Source organism: Cupressus sempervirens, chromosome 3 (assembly GCF_028749045.1).
Source record: "Cupressus sempervirens isolate cs-2001-9-10 chromosome 3, ASM2874904v1, whole genome shotgun sequence".
NCBI lineage: Eukaryota > Viridiplantae > Streptophyta > Pinopsida > Cupressales > Cupressaceae > Cupressus > Cupressus sempervirens.
This window is the reverse complement of record NC_143120.1, coordinates 823,170,081-823,191,815: the sequence shown is the minus strand read 5'-3', so window position 1 is coordinate 823,191,815 and position 21,735 is coordinate 823,170,081. Positions and strand designations below refer to the sequence as shown.

At 35.3% G+C, this 21,735-nt stretch overlaps 1 protein-coding gene across 2 annotated transcripts in view; it reads left to right on the top strand.

Moving 5' to 3' along the window:
* The window catches only part of LOC149569312 (RAD3-like DNA-binding helicase protein), a 266,529-nt gene that overhangs the window by 167,444 nt on the left and 77,350 nt on the right, over window positions 1-21,735 (top strand). For both annotated transcript variants that reach the window (XM_089822038.1, XM_089822037.1), the window contains exons 22-23: window positions 190-266; window positions 396-1,070. In XM_089822038.1, the coding sequence (XP_089678164.1) occupies window positions 190-266; window positions 396-1,070 (752 nt within the window). The remainder of the gene's footprint in view (window positions 1-189; window positions 267-395; window positions 1,071-21,735) is intronic.

Genomic DNA, 21,735 nt, shown 5'->3' with positions numbered 1-21,735 from the left:
ACAGTCCATAGGAATTTATTATCTTGATCATTTGGATTTTTGGGTTGTAGGCATTGCTGGATGAAATTCTTCTGTTAGGGTTTTTTTTTGATAGATATATCATACCATTTTATCATAAATATTATGTGCTTTGTCAGTCATGCCATAAAATATTATCTTTTGTTGACATTTTAATTGAATTACATCCAGGATTTGGAAGTAAGAGACAACAGCCTGACCACCACAACAATACAGGAATTTTCGGGCAAAAAACAACAGCACCTTTGGTAAGTTGCTATATGTGAAATACTGATTTCGTTTATGTAGCTTATTATGATTTTGATTTCTGGATCTTACTGGAGTCCAATTGAAATGTACCTAATGTGTTTTATTATGAACTCCATTTGTTTGGCCAGTTTTTTCGTAGTCAGATCTCTTCAGATATGGGATTGTCTGAGCCTCAAAAATCATTATCCTCCATTCTTGCAGCTGAGCGAGGAAAGTCTTTATCTTGTCCTTCAACTATTGAATTGATAACTCCTGCAAATCGAGCTATAGGTTGTACTGATGGTAAACTTCCAATGGTACAAAGTAAAGAACCAAGGTTTCCTTCTGTTAAAAAAGGTAATAAGTCTAGGATTCGTGGTAATTTTCTAGTGTTGGAAAAGGAAGACTGTGACCTAGTAGAGCTGGATGACAAGTCAAGTCTTTCTGTAAATTGTGGGGCATCTGCCAAAAGGGTTAAAATGGCTCCTAAGGTTGAAGCAGGAGAAGCTTTTGGCGTTGTCAATGTCGATGTTCCTTCTGTACAGGGTTCTCAACAAAATATTAATCTGAGGTCAAAGATGTCAGCTGCTATGGGTGATATTAGTGTCAGCTCAGACAATACTGATGCCAACTGCACTGTAAAATGCCCAAGGAAGAATGTATATGGAGAGCTCAAGCAGAAATCTCATGCAAACATAATAAACATATCTAAAAAGGAGGGATTGATGGATCAGGATGGAAAAGCATCTGACAAAGTAGGGACTGACAGAAGGCTGAAATGTGAAGATGAGAAGAAAAGCAATGCATCTAGTTTTCTGAGACAGGTAATGCTTTTTGCTTTTTCAAATGTTTGTATGAGTTATTTATAATAAAGGTGTTTACGTTTATTATTAAACTGCAATAAATAAAACCTTTAATGATAAAACCCTTCCATTAATGCATTCTTCGTCCTAACCATGATGACTTATTGCAAATTGTTTAGAGGACTAATATAATGGTTAGAATCGCCATTTAATATGCCAAACTAGTCAAGAAGATAAACAATGCTATGGGTTGTCAATAGTAAATACATGCATTAGAAAGTGTCTGTGTGGAATATATATATATATATATATATATGTAATTGCTAGGATTGTGAAAGTCCATCAATAAGTGTTGAGAGTATATGTAGGTAGTGAGAAAATAGGTAGTATCCTCTGCTCAGACTGTTCTGCAGGTTTTGAGTCTGCAAATTATAATTCTTCATTCCCTTGTTTATCTAAATGTCTGGAGAGTAATGATGTTTTTGACACAAAAGCTACTTGTTGTTAAGGAACTCTTGACCTGGAAATTTGTTCGCAGAGATGCAAACTTGCATTTTTTGTTAACTAAATAAATTAGGAAAATAAAAATGACATGAACTTCAAAAATCAAGTATAAACATCTGCCCTGCTATGTATAGTAAATTCTCCGTTCTTCAACTTTAATCATTTTTTGACTGTGAAACGTCAGCAAAATAAAAGCAGGTGTCTTTAAACATTTATCGATCACATTATTTCTTGTTTTATAATTCTCACCTGTTTGATTCGAACACAAAAAGGCACTATGGATGGAAAAGGATTAGTATAAATTATCTTGTTCATCTTTTCCGCTGCCCAGTTGGCTTCCAGATCTGCCATTGCATATTCTTTTCTCCTGAAATTTCAGTATAAAATCATGATATTCTCAGTTTTAATCCATGTTACCCCGAGTTTCTGGAACGAGGGGACGAGGAAATGGGTTTCCGGGACGGGTTTTGTTTTGGCTGAAATAGGGAATGGCTATATATATATATATATATATATATATATATATATATATATTCATGAATTTCAGAATTACATAACATTATCACATTCATCATAGCATCATAACTTAAAATAATCAATTTCATTCATCAAATCAGCATAGAACATAGCATCAAATCAAATCATCGTCTAAGAATACTAGAGTCTAAGAATTGGAGCATAGGATGACATCAAATGAGAGAATCAATCTGCCATAGATGGGCAATATGTTTAGACCGTAGAGCCCTTTCTTGTGGGTTTTGGAGGAACACTGAATTTGTTGTGCTGAATCTTATTAGACGGGTAGCAGCCATCTTGTTTGGGCAAATATCAGCTACAACAATTTATTTCTGGGCAATTATTGCTGCTACCAGAGAATTATCAAAGCTGAAAACAATCTGAGTATTCTTCAACCCAACAACAGTCATTTCCAGGTCTGCAATATGAATATCAAATCGAAGTCTGATTTACAATCATTTTCAGGTCTGGTTTGTTGAACAAAAGTTGAAGTTTGAATTTTCAGTCATAGTTGGATGCTAAATTTGTAATGGCTTCCAAAAAATTAAACTCTCAACATGCGTTATATTAACATATTTTATTATTTTAATGTGGGGCTTGTGAATAGGCTGAAAATCACCATTTATTAATTTTTTTTGAGTTAAATATTATTTTAAAATTGGAAACTTCAAGCAGTCCGAGGACGGACATGAAACGGCTATGGAGTCCCTAGGACAGTCAACACCATCTGGAAACACATTGACCATTTTCGAAGTTTCAGGGACAGGTTTTCGATTTCCTTGCTTGAGTGGGGATGGCTTGGAAATGTTTCTGGCCGTCCCCAAGTCCTTGAAATAGGGACGGTTGTTGGAAATGAAATGCAAGCTAGGTGATTGCCGGGGGGGGGGGGGGGGGGGGTGAATAGGAACCACTTAAACTTCAATCACTTAATCCGCTTTGTTATGTTATCTAATCTACTTGCATAAAGAAATAAAGTAACAGCACCATAACACAATATTTGGTAACCCAAAAACCCTCCAAATAGAAGGTAAAACTGGGGTGGGGATGACACCCACAATGCTTCACTACTGTAGTAATAAAGTTGGCCTATTAAGGCTTACAATTGATCACTTCTGGTGATCTACTCGGTTAAGAGTAATAAGGACTGCTAGGTCCACCTTGTGAAAGGATTTAACAATACAATTAATTATGTACTCTGTTAGGAGTTTCTGCAAAGGATTGTTAGGTCCACCTTGTTAAAGGATTTAGGACTGATGCACTTGTTAGGATGAATCAATGGATTTTCTGGTGATCTACTTAGTTAAGAGTAATAAGGACTACTAGGTACACCTTGTGAAAGGATTTAACAATACAATTATGTACTCTATTAGGAGTTTTTGCAAAGGACTATTAGGTCCACCCTGTTAAAGGATTTAGGACTGATGCACCTATTAGGATGAATCAGTGAATTGATCTCTGATATGCAACTCTAATTGTTGATGAAGATCCTTTGAAGTAAACTGATCACCTGACTATGATAGATGAGTTTCTACCTTTCCTTATGCTGCTTGTAGCCTTCTAAATATTCTGCTCTTCCATATTCACTTGTATACAGTGTTCTTCAACTCTTAGTTCATCACATATATATCTTTCATTGGATAAACAAAATACCTCATACTTATATCCATCCAAATAATTTCATTATAGGTTGGCTACAATACACATAGTTCCAAAAACAATTACGAAGTCGGCTCAGTGCTATAACTCGGGTTCAATAGCTTACTCGGGTGATACTGAAGATACTCGGCCAACACTGTCACCTTGTCTAACTCTGGCACTCGGTTAATACTAGATGCTTCGTTCATACAGATCACTTGGTAGACACTATTGACTCGGTTCACACTGCTTTGCCAGCTTGATTATCATCTTGGAACAAAAATACTCTGCTGACTCGGTTCACATTGGAGCTCGGTAGATATTGTCAACTCGGTTGACACTACAGCTCGGTGGGAATTATCAACTCGGTTGACACAGCTTCATTCATACTAGGCCAGCATTGTTGTCTGGTAGCTCGGTCACTATTGAGTTCCCATAATGACTAAGTGTTTTGGCACTAATTGACAATATGTCTTGCCATTAGATTAACAACGGTTTTCAAACTCGAGGCTTAGGGCTGGAGACTCATCCCCTGGTAACATAGGTTTTAATCTTGTTTTCACAAATGGCATTGTTTTATCTGTCATTAATTGCTCTGACACTTTTGAATTGCTTCAATAAGTTACATTGATCTCCCTTCCACTGAAAGTTTCTGCCTTCCATCTTAGCTAGTTATATTCTCTCTGAGAGAGTAAATGCCCTTGCTCTATTATTTGTATTCAGCCTTGAGCACATCTCTGGCAAATTTGGTGGCTGAGATGCTAACTGCTAATTGTTGCTAAGTAACCAAACGGGGAAAATAATATTGGCATAAATTTCTCAAATTAAAGTTAATTGTTTAAGCATCTACTTTGCGGACACCTGCAAAATCACTCTTCTTTAGTCCCAACCATATTCTAACCACAAGATATGATAGAAAAAATTAAAAGATTGTATCTTTCATCACCGATCCATTACACTAGTTCTTGTTTTATCATTATTGCCTATTTGATTGAAACATGAAAATGAATTGTGCAGTGCACATAAAGACAAGTATTTTGTTCTTGAGATTTACAATTTGCAATGAATGCAAGTTCTTCTGCTTTGGCATAGTCATATGGCATTAAATCATTAGCTTTAATCTGATGGTAGGAAAGAGGAGTAGGATAAACTATCTTAACCAACTCCCATGTCCAATTGGCCTCTATATCTTCCATTGTATTTCCTCATCTCCTGATATGAAGGTATAAAATCATGATATTCTTAGTTTCCTTCTTGTTTTCTTCAATGATATTGTTTGATTGCTAGTCATAGCACCGCCCCTTTTTGTTGGTTGACTAATTGAGTTCCTTCCCAACTGAATTCTCCACCATCCATTTTCCTTTCCTATTATTTGTATTTAGCTCCAAGTGCATAGGTTTCACATCATCTCTAGAGATCTAAGTTACCAGTCCAGGTTTCAGTTCTAGGGTTCAATCCATTTTTGAGGGTTGATTTTTTCAATATAAAAATAGATAAAAATTATATGTATGAAATAAAAAGCATAGTAGTTTAAAACAAACAAAAATAAAATACATATTATTATTATAGATAAATATAATATATTTAAATATAAAATATTTTGTATGGTTACCATCTCTTGTTTTCAAGATGCTTTGTCAGAGTTTACACAGATATGAGCAATAAACAATATCAAGATAATACAGAAATAAAGAAGATACATGTAAATGTGCTGGTAATCTTAGTAGCAGACCATCACTTAATCAACTTCTAGAATACTGATCTTGATTGTCTTATTGTGCAGGTATCAACAATTACAATTTTATATGCACTAAATTAGTGGTCAGATTTGAGATATGAATTGTGAAGATTATATTTTGCTTTTTTCTGAAGTTCGATGGCAGAGATAGTACTATTTATGATTTTCAATGGTGCCTATCTCTTGCGATTCTATCCATATGTATAGCCCTACCAAAGGGCGGTCATGCCTGATCAGTATAAAGAGAGATGATGGTTCGATATGAATTGTTTCCAAAAGCCCTGATCCTAATCGGGTGTTAGCAGTTTACTAATTTTAACACTGATCGCATTAGTGTTTGTTTGGATAACCAATCATAATCGATCTGTATAAAGCAATGATCATATACTCGATCAATGCTTGATTTTATATAATCAATGCTTGATTGAATTGCAAGGTAATGTACGATTCCAAGAGATAATCACAGATTTCATACTTAGCAATATGTGCAGAGTCAGATCGCTGATGGAAAGGATAGTTAGATCTTGTATATGATTGTGTGTGTATGCATGTTGAGTTTGTATGGTAAACTGGTATACATGCATGCATACACAGTTATCAGATTCATACTTTCGTACTGACCGATGCTATCATATTTTTAATGGAAATATTGTCATTGATGTCAAATGATCTCATGAGCATGAGCAAGACTATAAAGGTCATCAATGTCAAAGGTACAAAGAAGACGTCATTAAAAGAAAAGCCTAATGGACAGTAAAGAGATAGATACAAGATGTTAAAGTTTAAATTAAAGATATAAACTTTAATCATGATACAAAAGACAAAAAAAATTCAAATACACATGCTGTTGGGTTTGGTAAAAGAAATACTTGCAAAAACAAGAACATTCCTTTATGCAGCAATAAGTGATAAAGAACTAAGGAGGAACTTCATAAGCGAATAACTTAAACATCCACGCACAATATAAAGGAAATTGTATTAGACACTATATGCAGTGATATGCGTAGAGAAAGCCCGATGAAAAAAAGATTCATTGGACAATAAAGATCTGAAGAATCCACGTAATGATAAATGGAAGAGAGGACTCCAAAGCCTTGTGCAAACCTGGTGATAAGTACCCAGCGACAGCTAGCAACTATTTTGATGTTAATCCTCAAACATGATAATCATTGAGGAGTATGAAGTGATAGTGAAAGATGTGGCTCCATATAGCAGCAGTAAAAATGAAACATGGTTTAGGAGTTTCCAGATTGGTGAAGATCTGATAGCAATAAAGAGATTTAGTCAAGGAATTGGAAGATGTCCAAGCTGTGATAAAGATCTTGAATTAATTAGGCAATTAAAAGTAGTATTATGCCAAGTCAGCCTTCACCATGGATTATTATATTGGCAAAGTGTCTTCACAATATCGAAAATAGGAGAAGAACGCAAGTTCGGATATAGAAGCGAATAAATCAACCACACATGGCGGAGTCTTAGTTTTTGACGGAGAAAAGAAATGACATAGGAAGCGATACATATAATCTCGATGGAAGATACAATGAGAAAGAAAAGACATGACAAAGTCCAGAAGGAAGCATGTTTACGGCAAGCAAAATCCATGTCATCCATAGATGTCATGTCCCCAAATTTTAATGTAATAATTAAAATTAAATTAATTAATTAACTAGTCCCAAAATTTAAATAATATAAGGACTTTTAATTAGTTACTTTAATTAATTAAGATGGGGCTCAAGTTAATATTTGTATTTGTGGTTCCGATAGATTTAATATATCTCAGACCCATTTTTATTTTGTTTCCGTAGTTTGTGTCGCCATCGGCTATCTTTGTCCACCCTCGAAAAGTTTTCCGATGGGTATTTAAGTACGGTCTGTAGGTAGTCTTTGGGTATGCAATTTGGATTATTTCTTGTACTGCAAATTCCAGTTGGGATTCTCTATTGTTCGCCATTTCAGAAGTGAAAGATCTTCCCTATTTGGCTCTTCCAATTTCGGTGGGATTCAACCCTCACCCTATTTCGTCGCCTGTAGCACTTTGCTTAGATCTAGCAAATCGGAGCACTATTATCTTGCAAGTTGATGAAGTCATGATTATCAAATTCTCTTGTGTTGAATGAATAAAGTATTTCATAAGCATTTTGTGTTTTTTTTTCCTTGCATTTTATTGTCCCATCTATTATTTGCAAGTTCCATATTACATCCCGTGTGACATTCACCCTCCTCCTGTGCGGTATCCATTGATAGTACGGTCCTCTTCAGCCCAACCGTACGATGTCCTTGTACGGCTTCCCACACCCCTTGTATCCACCGTACAACCACAACTTCTACCGTATGGCTATCATGTCTACATCGTGCGACCACCCTATTTCTATCGTACGACCACCTTGTTGCCACTGTACGACATGCAAGTGTCCACCATACAACCACTTTATCTTCCACCATATGGCCTCCAAGATGTCCGTACTCCCCTCCATAACCAACATTACCATACGGCCCTAGTTCTAGTGTATCCGAACTTCATTGTTACACACACAACAGAAATTAGGAACCTTCTACTTGTTTGTCGCATCCCACAGAGGTCAGGAACATTACAGTGGTATCAGAGCAGAAATCATTGGGAGCATCTCCGAAATTGTTTGGGAAAGTGGTCGCATAGCATGGGCAAAGTGGTCGCACAACACGGGCAACTGAGGCCATGCAGCATAGATTGAGGTCGCGCAGCATGGGAGCATCTCCGAAACCGTTCGGGAAAGTGGCTGCACAACACAAGCAGTAGCTACACAACACAGGAGCACCTTCGAAATCGTTCGGGAAATTTTCCATAACTTTTGGGAACATCTCCAAAACTGTTTAGGAACATTACAATAGAAGACACGTCTGTTGAGTTTGGAAGGTGCGATAAAGACATCTGCATCAGATTTTTGCAATTCATAAAATCTAGAAATGAAGAGTATTTATCAGGTTACACATAAACAACGTTGAGCATAATGTTGAATGCATATGTTAAAGGTTCGTGGAGACGAAAATGTACAATGATATGTTATCAAAGAATTAATAAAATGGGAATTCAATGATTACAATCTAATACAAGCAGTGATGTGGAAAATAAAAGGGCATTGATAATGTGCAAGCTACAAAAAACTAGTGGCTCTCACTTGGTAAAGACAAAACCATACACAGTGACGGTGATAGAAGCCAAGCCTTGGAAAAGATAGCACATAAAAGGGTTCGAATCAATTTTTCTGTATGGTAAAGGCTCTATGATAAACACTCGCTATGTCAATGGTTGGCTATCGACAAGGAGTGACTAATGAAGTTGTCAAGTCATGATGAAGAAAATAAACACACAACGTATATGAGACACAATCAGTCAATGCTTACAAGGAAGTTGCGCAAGTTATATAGAAGTAAATAATATAGTCAGCGATACTCAAAATGATACACATAGTCAATGTACAGTACTGATAAATAGTCAAAGAGGTTTTGTTTAGTAAGCCGGATAAGCCAAATTTAAGGTTTATTAAAAATACTAAGGAGATACGATTTGCTAATGTTAATGGAATTAAATTAATTAATAAATCAAAAGATGCCATCATAAAAGGTGTGAATATGGTTATGTCTATTCAAGAGATATAAGCTATATGATATAAATAATGGAATGAGGGGAAAGAGAAGTGTTAGATATGGAAGATATATATCAAAGTAAAATGGGTGTGTAAGAGCAGAACCATGGATAAGAGTAAAATAAAAAGGAGTAAAGAAGTTGAAGACTGGTAAATGAATATATATATATATATATATATATATATATATATATATATATATATATATATATAGATATATATATATTAGTAAGAAGTATGAGGCCATGAATTTTATGTGGAGAGTGAAATAAAAAGAAGCACAAGGACATGTAATATCATGCAGATTGGGGCAGATATATAGGAATTACTTATGCAGATATAAATAAAATATATATACTGATATAGAAGAGTACACAGATGCAAATCAAGGGAGAAAGAATGTGCAAACTTGAAGCAAAGGTATGAAGAGTATTAAAATATTAATCAAGCATCCATCATCAATGGAGTAAACAACTTTGCAAAGGTGGAAAGAAGTTTGTGTGCAGTGGATTGGTGCTCACAAAGACAAGTAGTGGGGTTTGGTGCTTCTAGTAGGTCGGTGCCTGGGAAGTGTGGGGCTCAGAGCTTCTAGTGGGTTTGTGCTCATAAACATAGAGGTCGTCGTAGCCTCTAGTAGGTCGAAGCCTACACTACATTGCAAAAAAACAAAGTTTATACAAAAGCATTTATTGTTGTGGTTTTCTCCCGCATTCTGTTTCCACATATATCTTGTGTCATCGTGTTCATGTGCATAAGTATTTATTTCAACATTTAAAGTTATTTGGATAAAAAGTTTAAATTTGTTAAAATCATTATTATATTGATTCACCCCCCTCTTAGTATAATCCCGTGCTCTTCAATTTTAACACTTTCTTTTAGCTAGGGAAGACAACAAGGTATGAATAGGTTTAGATATCACCTAACATGTGATATCAAGGAGAATACAAAATATCAAGTCAGCATGATTCTTGTATATTTTAGTTATGATATGTGCACTAACACCACGTCGCATGATGTCTACCATAACATGTTATGTCATGTCCACAGACATTACGTCACATAATGTCCATGCTTATATCATTAAGACCAAATTGATCTACAACAGATATCAAGTCAGCATGATATTGATTAGTTTGTCCAAGAGATATTAACCATCAAGACGGTCAATGAATATCAAGTCAACATGATACTTGTCATGATAGCAAACATTGTAAATTAACCACCTTACAATGTTGAATACATTTGTACATTATCGTAAAGATCGTCACCTTTTAGTAATATACACAGGGGGGGTCGATAAAGTCATAGATTCACACATATGACAAAAGAGTTTACACATTAAACATCTTTAATGTATATATTAGTACATATAGAACAAATTTTGAGATTAGTCTCAACGAATTACATTTCAACTCGCCAAGTTTCTTTATGAAGTAATCCACTTTAACTCTGGGGAGAGGTTTAGTAAGGTCGTTTGTTGTTTGATCATTTGTACAAATATATTCCAACTGAATTGCTTTCCTTTCTACCATATCTCTCATGTAGTGATAAGGGATCTCTATATGCTTGGATCGATCATGGAAACCAAGATTCACTGAGAGCTTGATGCAATTTTGATTGCCACAGTGGATAGTGGTAGGTTTCAAGAATTTTCCAAATAATCATCCCACAATCAACTTTTCAAGCCATTCCGCATCTCTAGCTTCCATGGCAACTGCAATGTATTTTTCTTTCCGTAGAACTTTGTGCTACGGAAGACAACTTCTTGCTTATCCAAGAGATCATGGCTGATCTCAAACTAAAACATCATCTAGATGTGCTCTTTCAATCAGTCACACTTCCGGCCCAATATTTATTTGAGTATCCATGTAAGTCTAGATCAACATTCTTATATTTGAGCCCATATCCAATAGTATCTTGTAGGTACCTCAATATGTGTTTAGTAGGAACAAGGTGTATTTGACGTGGTTCACACATAAATTGATTCAACGCATTCGTTGCATAGAAAATGTTAGGTCGTGTTTTAAACAAGTACATCATAGATATAATAATTTGTCTATAGAGGGTAGGATCCACAAATCTCGATTCAACTGCTGTCTCTTTCAACTTATGTAAGTTCATTTCCATGGGTGTGGACATAGGCCTACAGTTTAGCATTTTAAATCTTTTTAGAACATCAACGGTATATTTTCCTTGATTTAGAAGGATACCATCAAGTTGCTACCAAACTTCCAATCCTAGAAAGTAGTGTAGGATACCCAAATCCTTCATATCAAATTTTGAAGCCAAGTCCTTCTTGCATTGAGCAATGAGATGATCTTGTGTAATCAACATGTCATCAACATATATTAATATTAACATGTCACCTTTAATAATTTTAAAGTAGAGATTAGAATTTGCATCATTCTTAGAGAAACCTAGTTCAGTAAGGTAGCTGTCAATTCTCTCGTACCAGTAGAGATTAGGATCTACATCATTCTTAGAGAAACCTAGTCCTGTATGGTAGCTGTCAATTTTCTCGTACCAGTAGAGATATTAGGATCTGCATCATTCATAGAGAAAACTAGTCTTGTAAGGTAGCTTTCAATTCTCTTGTACCAGGCTCTAGGAGCCTTTTTGAGTCCATACAGGGCTTTTAAAATTTGTATACATGGGATGCTACATCATGAATCACACAACCGTCAAGTTTTAAGAGCTTCAATTACACTAGTAGGTTCTGAGTTTATAATCTTGTTCATTAGAGCCATGTAGTTTGATAATATGTTAGACCTTTTACTCTCTCTAAAAGTGCCTTTTGGTGCAACAATGTTTTCTGTTTTCTCAACAACCTTTCTAGCCAAAAGTGGTTGTTTCCTTTTGTTAATATTTTAATTTTTCTCACTCTAAATTTTGGGTTCAGTTTTATTCTCATTAGAGGTTTCTTCTGGTTGCCCCCTTTGAGGCTTAGAAGTAGGTGCTTCCTCCATGTTCTTAGGCGAGTCCTGAATTTCCAACTCATCTGAGCTATTTGACATCTTGAAGGCAATGTCTTTCCTTGAAATTGACATCTCTGCTCAAATCTACTTGGCCTTGTTCAGGTAGGTATATCTTGTAGTCTTTAGAAGTTTCAATGTAACCTACAAAAATCCCTTTTCTCCCAAAAGGTTCTAATTTTGTCCTTTTGTCTTTAGGTACATGTATGTATATAGGACACCCAAATATCCTAAGATGGCTTATATCAGGTTTTATTTTGGTAAAGGCCTCTTATGGTGTTTTATTGTTAAGATGTGAGTGAGGATGTCTATTGTGTATGTAGACAATTGTTCTTGAAGCTTCTGCCCAAAAGTATCAAGATTTTGGTCATACATCATTGACTTTGTAGCCTCCACAATGGTTTTGTTTTTCCTCTTAGCCACCCCATTTTGTTGAGGATTATAGGATATAGTGAACTCCCTCCTAATCCAGACAGTAATACAAAATTCTTTAAAGATTTTTGTAGTGAATTCTTTCCCATTGTCAGTTTGCAAGGTTTTAACTTTCTTTCCAGATGAGTTCTTTGTTAGGGCCTTGAATTCTCTGAATTTCTTAAGAATCTCTTTTAAGTCTTTACATTTCAAGACATTGATCGAGGTCTATTTGGAGAAATCATCCACAATAATAATATAGAGACCCTTTCATAGATGGGGTTGACATAGGTCCACATAAGTTTGAGTGGACTAATTCCAATGCATTTTTAGTTTTGCTTAAACAATTTTGGAAGGATCCTTTAGTGTTCTTCCCTAAAGCACACCTCATACATGTCCCATTATGGATTGCATTTAGTATGGGAAGTCCTATCACTAAATTTTCTCTAGATGTTAGGGCTCAAAAGTGTATATGCCCGAATCTTTTATGCCGAATTTCGTCGGAGTCATAGGTTTCATGAATTAGTGCTTGTTTTGACTCAGTGCAGAGTTTGTATAGGTATCCATGTCTTATACCTATAGTTTTAGCCTTCTTAAAAGTAACATTCTTTCATCATGCCAAGACTTTTCGATCCATGAAAGTGACTCTATATCCATTATCTTCTAGGGTAGATATAAATACTAGGTTTCTTTTAATTCTTGGTACAAATAGTACATCTTGTAGTTGAATAGTGATGCTTGAATCTAATTTGATGTTATAGGTCCCCACTCCTTTTACAAGATGTGTTGAATCATCTCCAATGGTTACCTCTTTCCTCAATTCCTTCAACCATAGTATCTAGGTGTTCTCGGAATCCGATGATATGTCTAGATGACCCACTATCAATCACCCAAGTATTGACTTTATTTGATACATGATTTGAGAGTGCTGAATATAATAGGAATTTCATAAGATCTTCTTCTGGATTTTTTTTTCTAACTTCAACATAGGATGCTTGTTTCTTAAGTCTATCAAGGCATTTGGCAACATATGTCCATATGGATTCATCACATCTAAAACATTGGACTTGTGAAGCATTTGTCCTTTGCTTGCCCTTTCCATGAATATTTTTCTTTCTTTTGAAATTCTTCTTCCCTTATGATTGTTGGTATTCTGAACATTAAAGTCTTCATTTATGGGTTTTTGTTTGATTCATTTTGGTAATTGCCTAGCTTCTTCTTGTAGATAGTCGGATCTTATGCTGTCTAACTTAGGGAGTTTTGACCTTGCACTAGTTCTATGTTTGAATGACGCCCAAGAATTGGGTAGTTTGCTTAGAGCTATTAGGGGTAATTCTTTGCTTTCTATCTTATATCCGATGTTTGATAGTTGATCCCTTAATTTTATTATTCTCATGAAGAAAGCATTAACAGGTTCTCCTTTATTCATACTTATGTGATTCAACTCTGTTTTGAGTGCAATGGTTCTACCTGTATTATTTATCTCAAAGGTGCTCTCTAGAGATTTTAACATGAGGTATGCAGTTGTTTGCTTTGCCAGTGTAGGTACTATGTGGTCTCTCATAGAATCCACTATCAATTTCATAGCTTTCTAGTTATTTTCGATCCATTAGGATTTTTCTGGTTCATCCTCAGGTTCTGTCCGTTTATCTTTTACTTAGGAATCTACTTTATTCTCATCTAATATCATCATGATTGTCAATTTGCATGCTATGAAGTTGTTGGCACCCTCAAGGCGATCCTCAAATCTGATTGGATTTGTAATTCTGAGTGATGGAAGTCTGACAAGACTATCCAAGTAGGTAGTCCGATTTCTCAAGTTTACCTTTGATCTTCCTAACTTAGCTCTAATACCATGTAAATGCACTGGTAATCTTAGTAGTAGACTATAATTTAATTAACTTCCAAAATACTGATCTTTATTGTCTTATTGTGCAGGTATCAACTATCACAATTGTGTATGCACTAAATTAATGTTTAAATTTGAGATATAAATTCTGAAGATTATATTTTTCTCTCTTCTTTCATTCGACGCTAGAGATAGTACTATTTATGATTTTCAATGGTGCCTATCTGTTGCGATTCTATCCATATGTATAGCCCTACCAAAGGGCGATCAAGGTTTTATCAGTATAAAAAGATATGCCTGTTCAATATTAATTGTTTCCAAAAGCCTTGGTCCTAAACGAGTGTTAGCAGTTAACTAATTTTAGCACTAATCTCATTAGTATTTGTTTGGATAACAAATCATAATCGATCTGTATGAAGAAATGATTATATACTCTATCAATGCTTGATCAATTTGCAAGGTAATGCATGATTCCAAGAGATAATCATAGATTTCATACTTGGCAAAATATGCACAGTAAGATCGCTGATGGAAAGGATAGTTAGTTAGATCATATATATGATTTTGTGTGTATGCATGTATATCAGTTCAGGTATACATGCATGCATACATAGTTATCTGATTCATCCTTTCTAGAAAAATAAATAACACCGAGATTCAATGTGGTTCACCTAAGATGAGCTACATCCACCAAAGAAACATCTATCCACTTATTTTTATCATCCAACGAAGAGCAAAATACATTATGATACTTTCACATTACACCACCACTTCTTTATAATAGGCCTTTTAGGCAGTTTACCAATGTCGGTTAACAAGTTAACCCTAAAAATGCTTGACGAGTTAACCAAGGGAAGTATGTGATGAGTTAACCAAAAACACTTCACGAGGTAAGCAATTTTTTTCCATGATACTTGGTGAGTGCACAATACTTGCTTAAGCAGTCACCATGAACGAAAAACTTTCCCTATGTTGGCCGCCTTTGTTACTTCCTTCTTTGCCTTCTCATGCTTTGGATCCTTCCCTTTCATGCCTTTATGCAGGACTCCCAACCTAGTATTTTTTACTTGCAGCGAGAAGTCCCTTTGTGCTAATTTCTCATGTAGTTTTGCAACCGTGCACTCCAATGTAGTCACTTGGGAATGTTCTTGAGCCAATTGCATGCAGACCCTCCTATTTTATTTGTTAGGTGACCTTATTCCTTTCTCTTCTTGACTCATCCAATGCAATGGTGAGATGGTTATGTCATAATAGTAGCTCTCAAAAATACATCTCCATAGTATGCAAAGCACATGACTATGATGATTGCCAACTTGTAGTGGTGGAGGCCACCAAGTAGTCGTCATCTCGTCCATCTCTATGTATGGCCACTTGGTTGTGAAACATTAAGCAAACTCCTTGTGGCATTCAACCTACATGCACTGAAGTAGCTTCTCAGCCACGTACATCGAAGGGTCTTAGCCGATGTCGAGATCTCAAGTGACAACTCCTACTTGGTCATAAAAGGAGACATGTCTTCGAACAAGTGGCCATACCTCTGGAGTGTGTTGATGGGATCAAGTGTGTTCAACTTCCAGTAATATCACAATTTCTTCCCACTTGCTTGATGATGCCTCCATTGAATGTGCTGTTGGAATTGGAATGGACTCTCCAAGGCTGGGTTTTGATGTCTATTGTAAGTGCTCCTTTTGCCTCTCTGCTATCGATTGAACCTACTTGATAATTGGTGAGCGTACAATATTTGCTTGGGAAATCACCACAAACCAACAACTTTGACTATGTTGGTTGGCTTTGTTACTTGCTTCTTTGCCTTGTCATGCTTTGCATCCTTCCCTTTCACGCCTTTCTGCATGATTCCCAACTCAGTATATTTTACTTGCAGCGAGAAGTCTCTTTGTGCTAATTGCTCATGTAGTTTTACAACCGTGCTTTGCAATGTAGTCACTTGGGAATGTTCCCGAGACAATTACACATAGGCCCTCTTGTTTTATTTGTTAGGTGACCTTATTCCTTTCTCTTCTTGTCTCATCCAATGCCATGGTGAAATGGTTATGTTGTAATAGCAGCTCTCAAAAATACATCTCCATGGTATGCAACACACATGACCATGACGATTGCAAACTTGCGGTAATGGAGGTTGCCAGGTAGCCATCATCTCCTCCATCTCTACCTGTGGCCACTTGGCTGTGAAACATTGAGCAAACTCCTTGTGGCATTCTACCTGCATAAACCGAAGTAGCTTCTTAGCCTCATTCACCACCAAAGGGTCTTGGCTGATGTTTAGATCCCGAGTGACAACTCGTACTTGGTCATAAAAAGAGACATGGCTTACAACTGGTGGTCATAGCCTTGGAGTGCATTTATGGGATCATGTGGATTCAACTTGTCTAGTAATATCACAATGCCCTCCCACTCGCCTAACAATGCCTCTATCGAATGTGATGTTGGAATTAGCGTTTGTGCTGTTATAATTGGAATGGACTCTCCAAGGTTGGGTTCCACTGTCTATTGTAAGTGCTCCTCCCACCCCTTTGCTATCAATTGAACCTCACTATAACTTGCTTCATCCTTAATACCCTCCTTCATTGTCCTTGGTTCCATTACGAGTCCCTTGGACTCGACTAGTGGGACTTCCAATGGAACTCCCAACAATTACAACTAGGAATTGATGGTGGCATGTACTTTCCCACTTGACACCCTCAACTAGTAGCACGCCCTCATTTGGCACTATGTAAGACCTCCTGTTTGTTTTCTCTCTCTAGAGGTGACACCTCTACTCCCATTGTTGCTATCTATGAACTTACTTTATCTGGTGGTGTCGTAAGTGAGCATGCGACTCTACTAGGTGGAGTTATGGAAGGAAGTTGTGCAAGTGATTTGATTGGCAATGTGGCTTGCTGAAACGCCACTACCGATGTCATAGGTAAAGTGGCTGCAATGTCCTCGTTCTCATCTATGTCATCTTTGTTGGTTCCCAAAATCATAGATTAGAATCCTATGAGTCTAGCCAATTCTATGCTGGGATATCCAATCAGTTGAACCTAACTTAATAAGACCAATCAGTTTGATCTTCTGCACTTTTGGCTCTACTAGGCCAAGGCGGGCGCACCTGATTCTAAACAAATCACTTAAGCCCAAGATACTTATAGCCGATCAATTTTGATTTTGAATGCAATGAAAGTTTCCCTAAAAAGGAACTCTCTTGATCTTTAGCTATTAACCATAGTAAGATCACTCTCTTCCCTAAAAAGGGACTCACGTGATCTTAAACCATTAACCATTAAGCCATGTGTATTATTCATTTCAAATTACATCTTTACATATGCATATATATATGTATAAATTATCCACAAGTATGATTCATTAATATAAATAAATTTATAAACATAATTAAACAAATATAATCCATAAACATACCTTTCTTACCTTCCTCTTTGCTTGGTCCATGTGGCGCTATCATTAGTAGGCCCTTCAATGAATTAGTCCTTCCGGATCATCTAAAGTCTATATTTACTTTATAAAATTCTTCCTTTTCTAATTACAAGGAAAGAATAAAATATATATTTTTGTTTCTTCTTTTTCAAGAGTCACAACCTTTCATAATACAATTCCTTTGAAAAGTCACAAGACTTCATGGTTATAATCCTTTCGCAAAGTGACAACACTTCATAACTAAAATTCTTTCGAAAAAGTTCCAATATTTTATAATTACAACATTTTTGAAGAGTTGCAACTATTCATAATTATGACCCTTTCGAAGGTTTACATCCTTTCAATATCATTGATATCTTTTTAGAAAGTCATTTCCTTAATTTCTTCATGTTGCTCTCCTCTTCCATTTTTCCTTTTTGAACTCCTATCTCCTCTTTTTCTCCCTTTCTAAATAAAATAAACTCTCCTCCTTTTTATATCTTAATTTTAATTAGTCATGTCTATTTGTTAAATATCTCGACTTTTCATTACATTTAGTTATTTTATATTATTCTATGTTATATTATTTATTATTAAATTCTATTCAGAAAGTTAACTTACTTTCTAGAATATTGTCTCTTGTATTTAATTTAATTTCTTTATTTATTCATTTTGATTTTATTATTTTTTAATTATTTAAAATATCATACTACATATTATTTTATTGATAATATAGATTAAATAACAATAATTTTCTATTTTTATATTTTAGTATTAGTTTTAATATAACTTTATTATCATTATTTATTTAATATAACTTTATTATCATTATTTATTTACTAACACTGTATTATCTAATTATTATTAAAATTCTATCTTAAAACATGGATATGACAGAGACATGTGATTTATACTCATTCGTCTTGAATTTAACACACTTGTATTCCTAGATTTATCCATAACTTCAATGTCCTCTAAATTTCCACAATTCAATAGCAACTGCTTCAGTGATTGGTATTTGATTGAGAGCTTCTTGGTGACTTTATGTTAACAAAATGTGACACTGGTAAATCCATTCTTCTTCCATATATGCTCATCAAACCTACAACAGAACTAAAAAAAGTACCAAATAAGATTCAATCAAATAAATCAAAATCCAAATACTCTCTTAGGATAATTTTCTTCCATCATCAAATATCTCAAAATATATTCTCAATACAATCTATGAGTGGAAAAATTTATAAAACTTGAGTATTAAATATCCATATTTTGTGGATGCGAAGATAATTACGCTTTGGCGGGCAGTGATACAATTTATTAACAATTTACTTGTTTCTAGAATCATTGAAAATCATACGCCCTAATATTGTCGATAAATACTCGTCGCTCTTGCCAGTAATGAAACCAACAGTGTTACTCGAGGATGCGTCCTTGGTATATTTTCAGCCGTCCTCGTCTCAAAAACGTCTCGGAGACTTGGGGACACCTAGGGGACTTTGACTTTGGCTTCTAGAACAAATTAGACTTTGACTCTCAAAGTAACACAAATTTGGCATATGAATTTGTAATAACCTCAATAGGTTATAACTTCTTCAAACACCAAAAAATCTTTATACTTCAGTTGTTTGACATTTCGTCAAACACTTTGCAAGCAAGCTCTGATACCACTGTAATAACCCACCTCAAATTTGCCCTCAAAAAAATGCTGATGAAAGCTCAAGTAATTTCATCAAACAATTCTTATGCAAGGGACGTATGACTGATATAGTATTTCAGCTGGCTTTAAATGACTCTTTTTCAATTTGCATCAATGAAAAACTTGTGTTAGAAGACTCCAAATGGACTATAGAATGGCCTAACATGAGTGTGCTACTAATTTTGACAATATTTAGTGCATATATATGATCTAAGCATGAGAAATGTACACCTACAACCAACTGACATTTTTACAAACAGTTGGTGTGCAAACTAACTAGCGAATAAATAATGATATTAAATTGCTTAAATGACACCAGCAACTATTATCTTCTTAATTTGCAATGAAATTTCTAATACAATGCTCATGAAATATGGCCAAGACTTTTGGCATTTACATGGATTACAAAATGATAATGCTGGTATAATGCACACTTAAAACTGAAACTTATAACACCCTAAAAAACAATACTAATAAAGGAACCTGGTTGTAGATGGCTGTAATAATCTTCTTCAATGCTGCCCCTTTTGATTTTCTTTTTACGAACTGCTTTTTCGGCCTACTTTTTCGTACCCGCTTTTTCAGCCTGCTTTTTTGGTTCCGCTTTTTTCAGACTGCTTTTTCGGATCATCTTTTTGGATTGCTTTTTCAGTTCTGCTTTTTCGATTCCGCTTTTTCAGCCTGCTTTTTCGATTCCGCTTTTTCAGACTGCTACTATGTTGAATCTCAAGACCATATCTTTCAATGGCGTCAAGATTTCCAGCTTGAAGGGATTTCGTCCTCCAAACTATTGAGACATAATCTCCAGAAAATTTTCCAATTTCTTTGATATTTCCAAGCATGCATAAAAGAAGCTCTTCCATTTCTTTTATAGTGTTCTCACAAGAGCTCCATCCTTTATTTTCTCAATGTGGGATAAAACATAACTCCCTTTATGTAACTTATGTCTCCAATGTGTTATAAAATAAAGGGGACTTTTAATTTAAATATTTCCCACAAACTATAGTCTATGCATTAATAAAGTTAAATATTTAAATTTAACTTTATAAAATAGCTTTATCAATGCATAACAGATCTTGTCAATGATAAACAAGTCTTTTTGTCGATTTTAAACAATTATCATCGACATACCGTTGCCACTGGATGTCCGCCCATGTCCAAAATGACTTACTATAAATAGTAAGTACACCCAAAGTTGCCTCAAAACCCCTCAAAAAGACCTGCAACTGAAACTATATAGGCCAAATTGCCTCTAAGCCCCTTTAATGTCCTGGTTAGCCTACGAGACTGTGGGGAAATAGGCTAACGACAACATCATGCTATGAATGCTAAAAAAGGGACATTACAGAATTCTGCCGATTCTTATATTTTAAGGTTCTATTATATATTAGTACATGCTTTATCCATGTTTTCATATAAATATATTAAATTTCTCTATATATTTTAATTTTCTCTATTGTTATATAGTCTTCCCCATTTGCCATTCCCCTCCGTCCCCTAAGTCGGCAATTTTTTTTGCTGTCCCGGAAACTTTTCTCATTGTGCCCTATGGTCCTCGTCTCGAAAACTTGGGGGAACATAGGAAACCAAGCATAATATCGAAATAACTTGATTAGGAGCAGACAATATGGATCCAATCTTTGGCTCACATTAATACGCAAAACACAATGCTCCGGGCCAACACTTGGCTTATTTCTTTCAGGATAAAACATACTCAAAACGTTGGCAATGATCTCATATATGCATAAGCTTCTCCTTTCTTCCATGTAAAATCTCGAATGTCAATTTCACATTTTTCAACTAAGTCAATATTTATGTTTCTAGCGCTGACTTCATAATTTTTATCCCACGAGTGCATATGAGTATTTTCATCCTTACATGACACACACTATTCCTCATTCGCACGTACTCTTAAATCTCATGCATATTTTGTTGACTAATATGGGGCTTGTACTGAACCATTCATGAATTGCAACACAGTCTGCTATCATGATTATTATTCAGAACATCTCAATCATATCCAGATTCCCTCATATTTGGTGAAAAACATTGTCAATGATTAACAGTTACAACACATGATATCTTTGTATCTTTTGTAGTTAGCACACTTCACTTATTGAGTTGTTTTTGAACATGTAATTCCATTCATGGGAAATGCTTTTTTGGTGATACTTCTGACTGATTACAATCTTTTAAAATGCTAACATTGCAAGTGTGAATTTGGCCAATTTGTATTGAAAAGTTGTTTCCACTGATGCTTTTGACATTCTCATAATAACAAGATACTAGTGAAGAATCATGATTCTGAGAATGGGATACATTGACAACAAT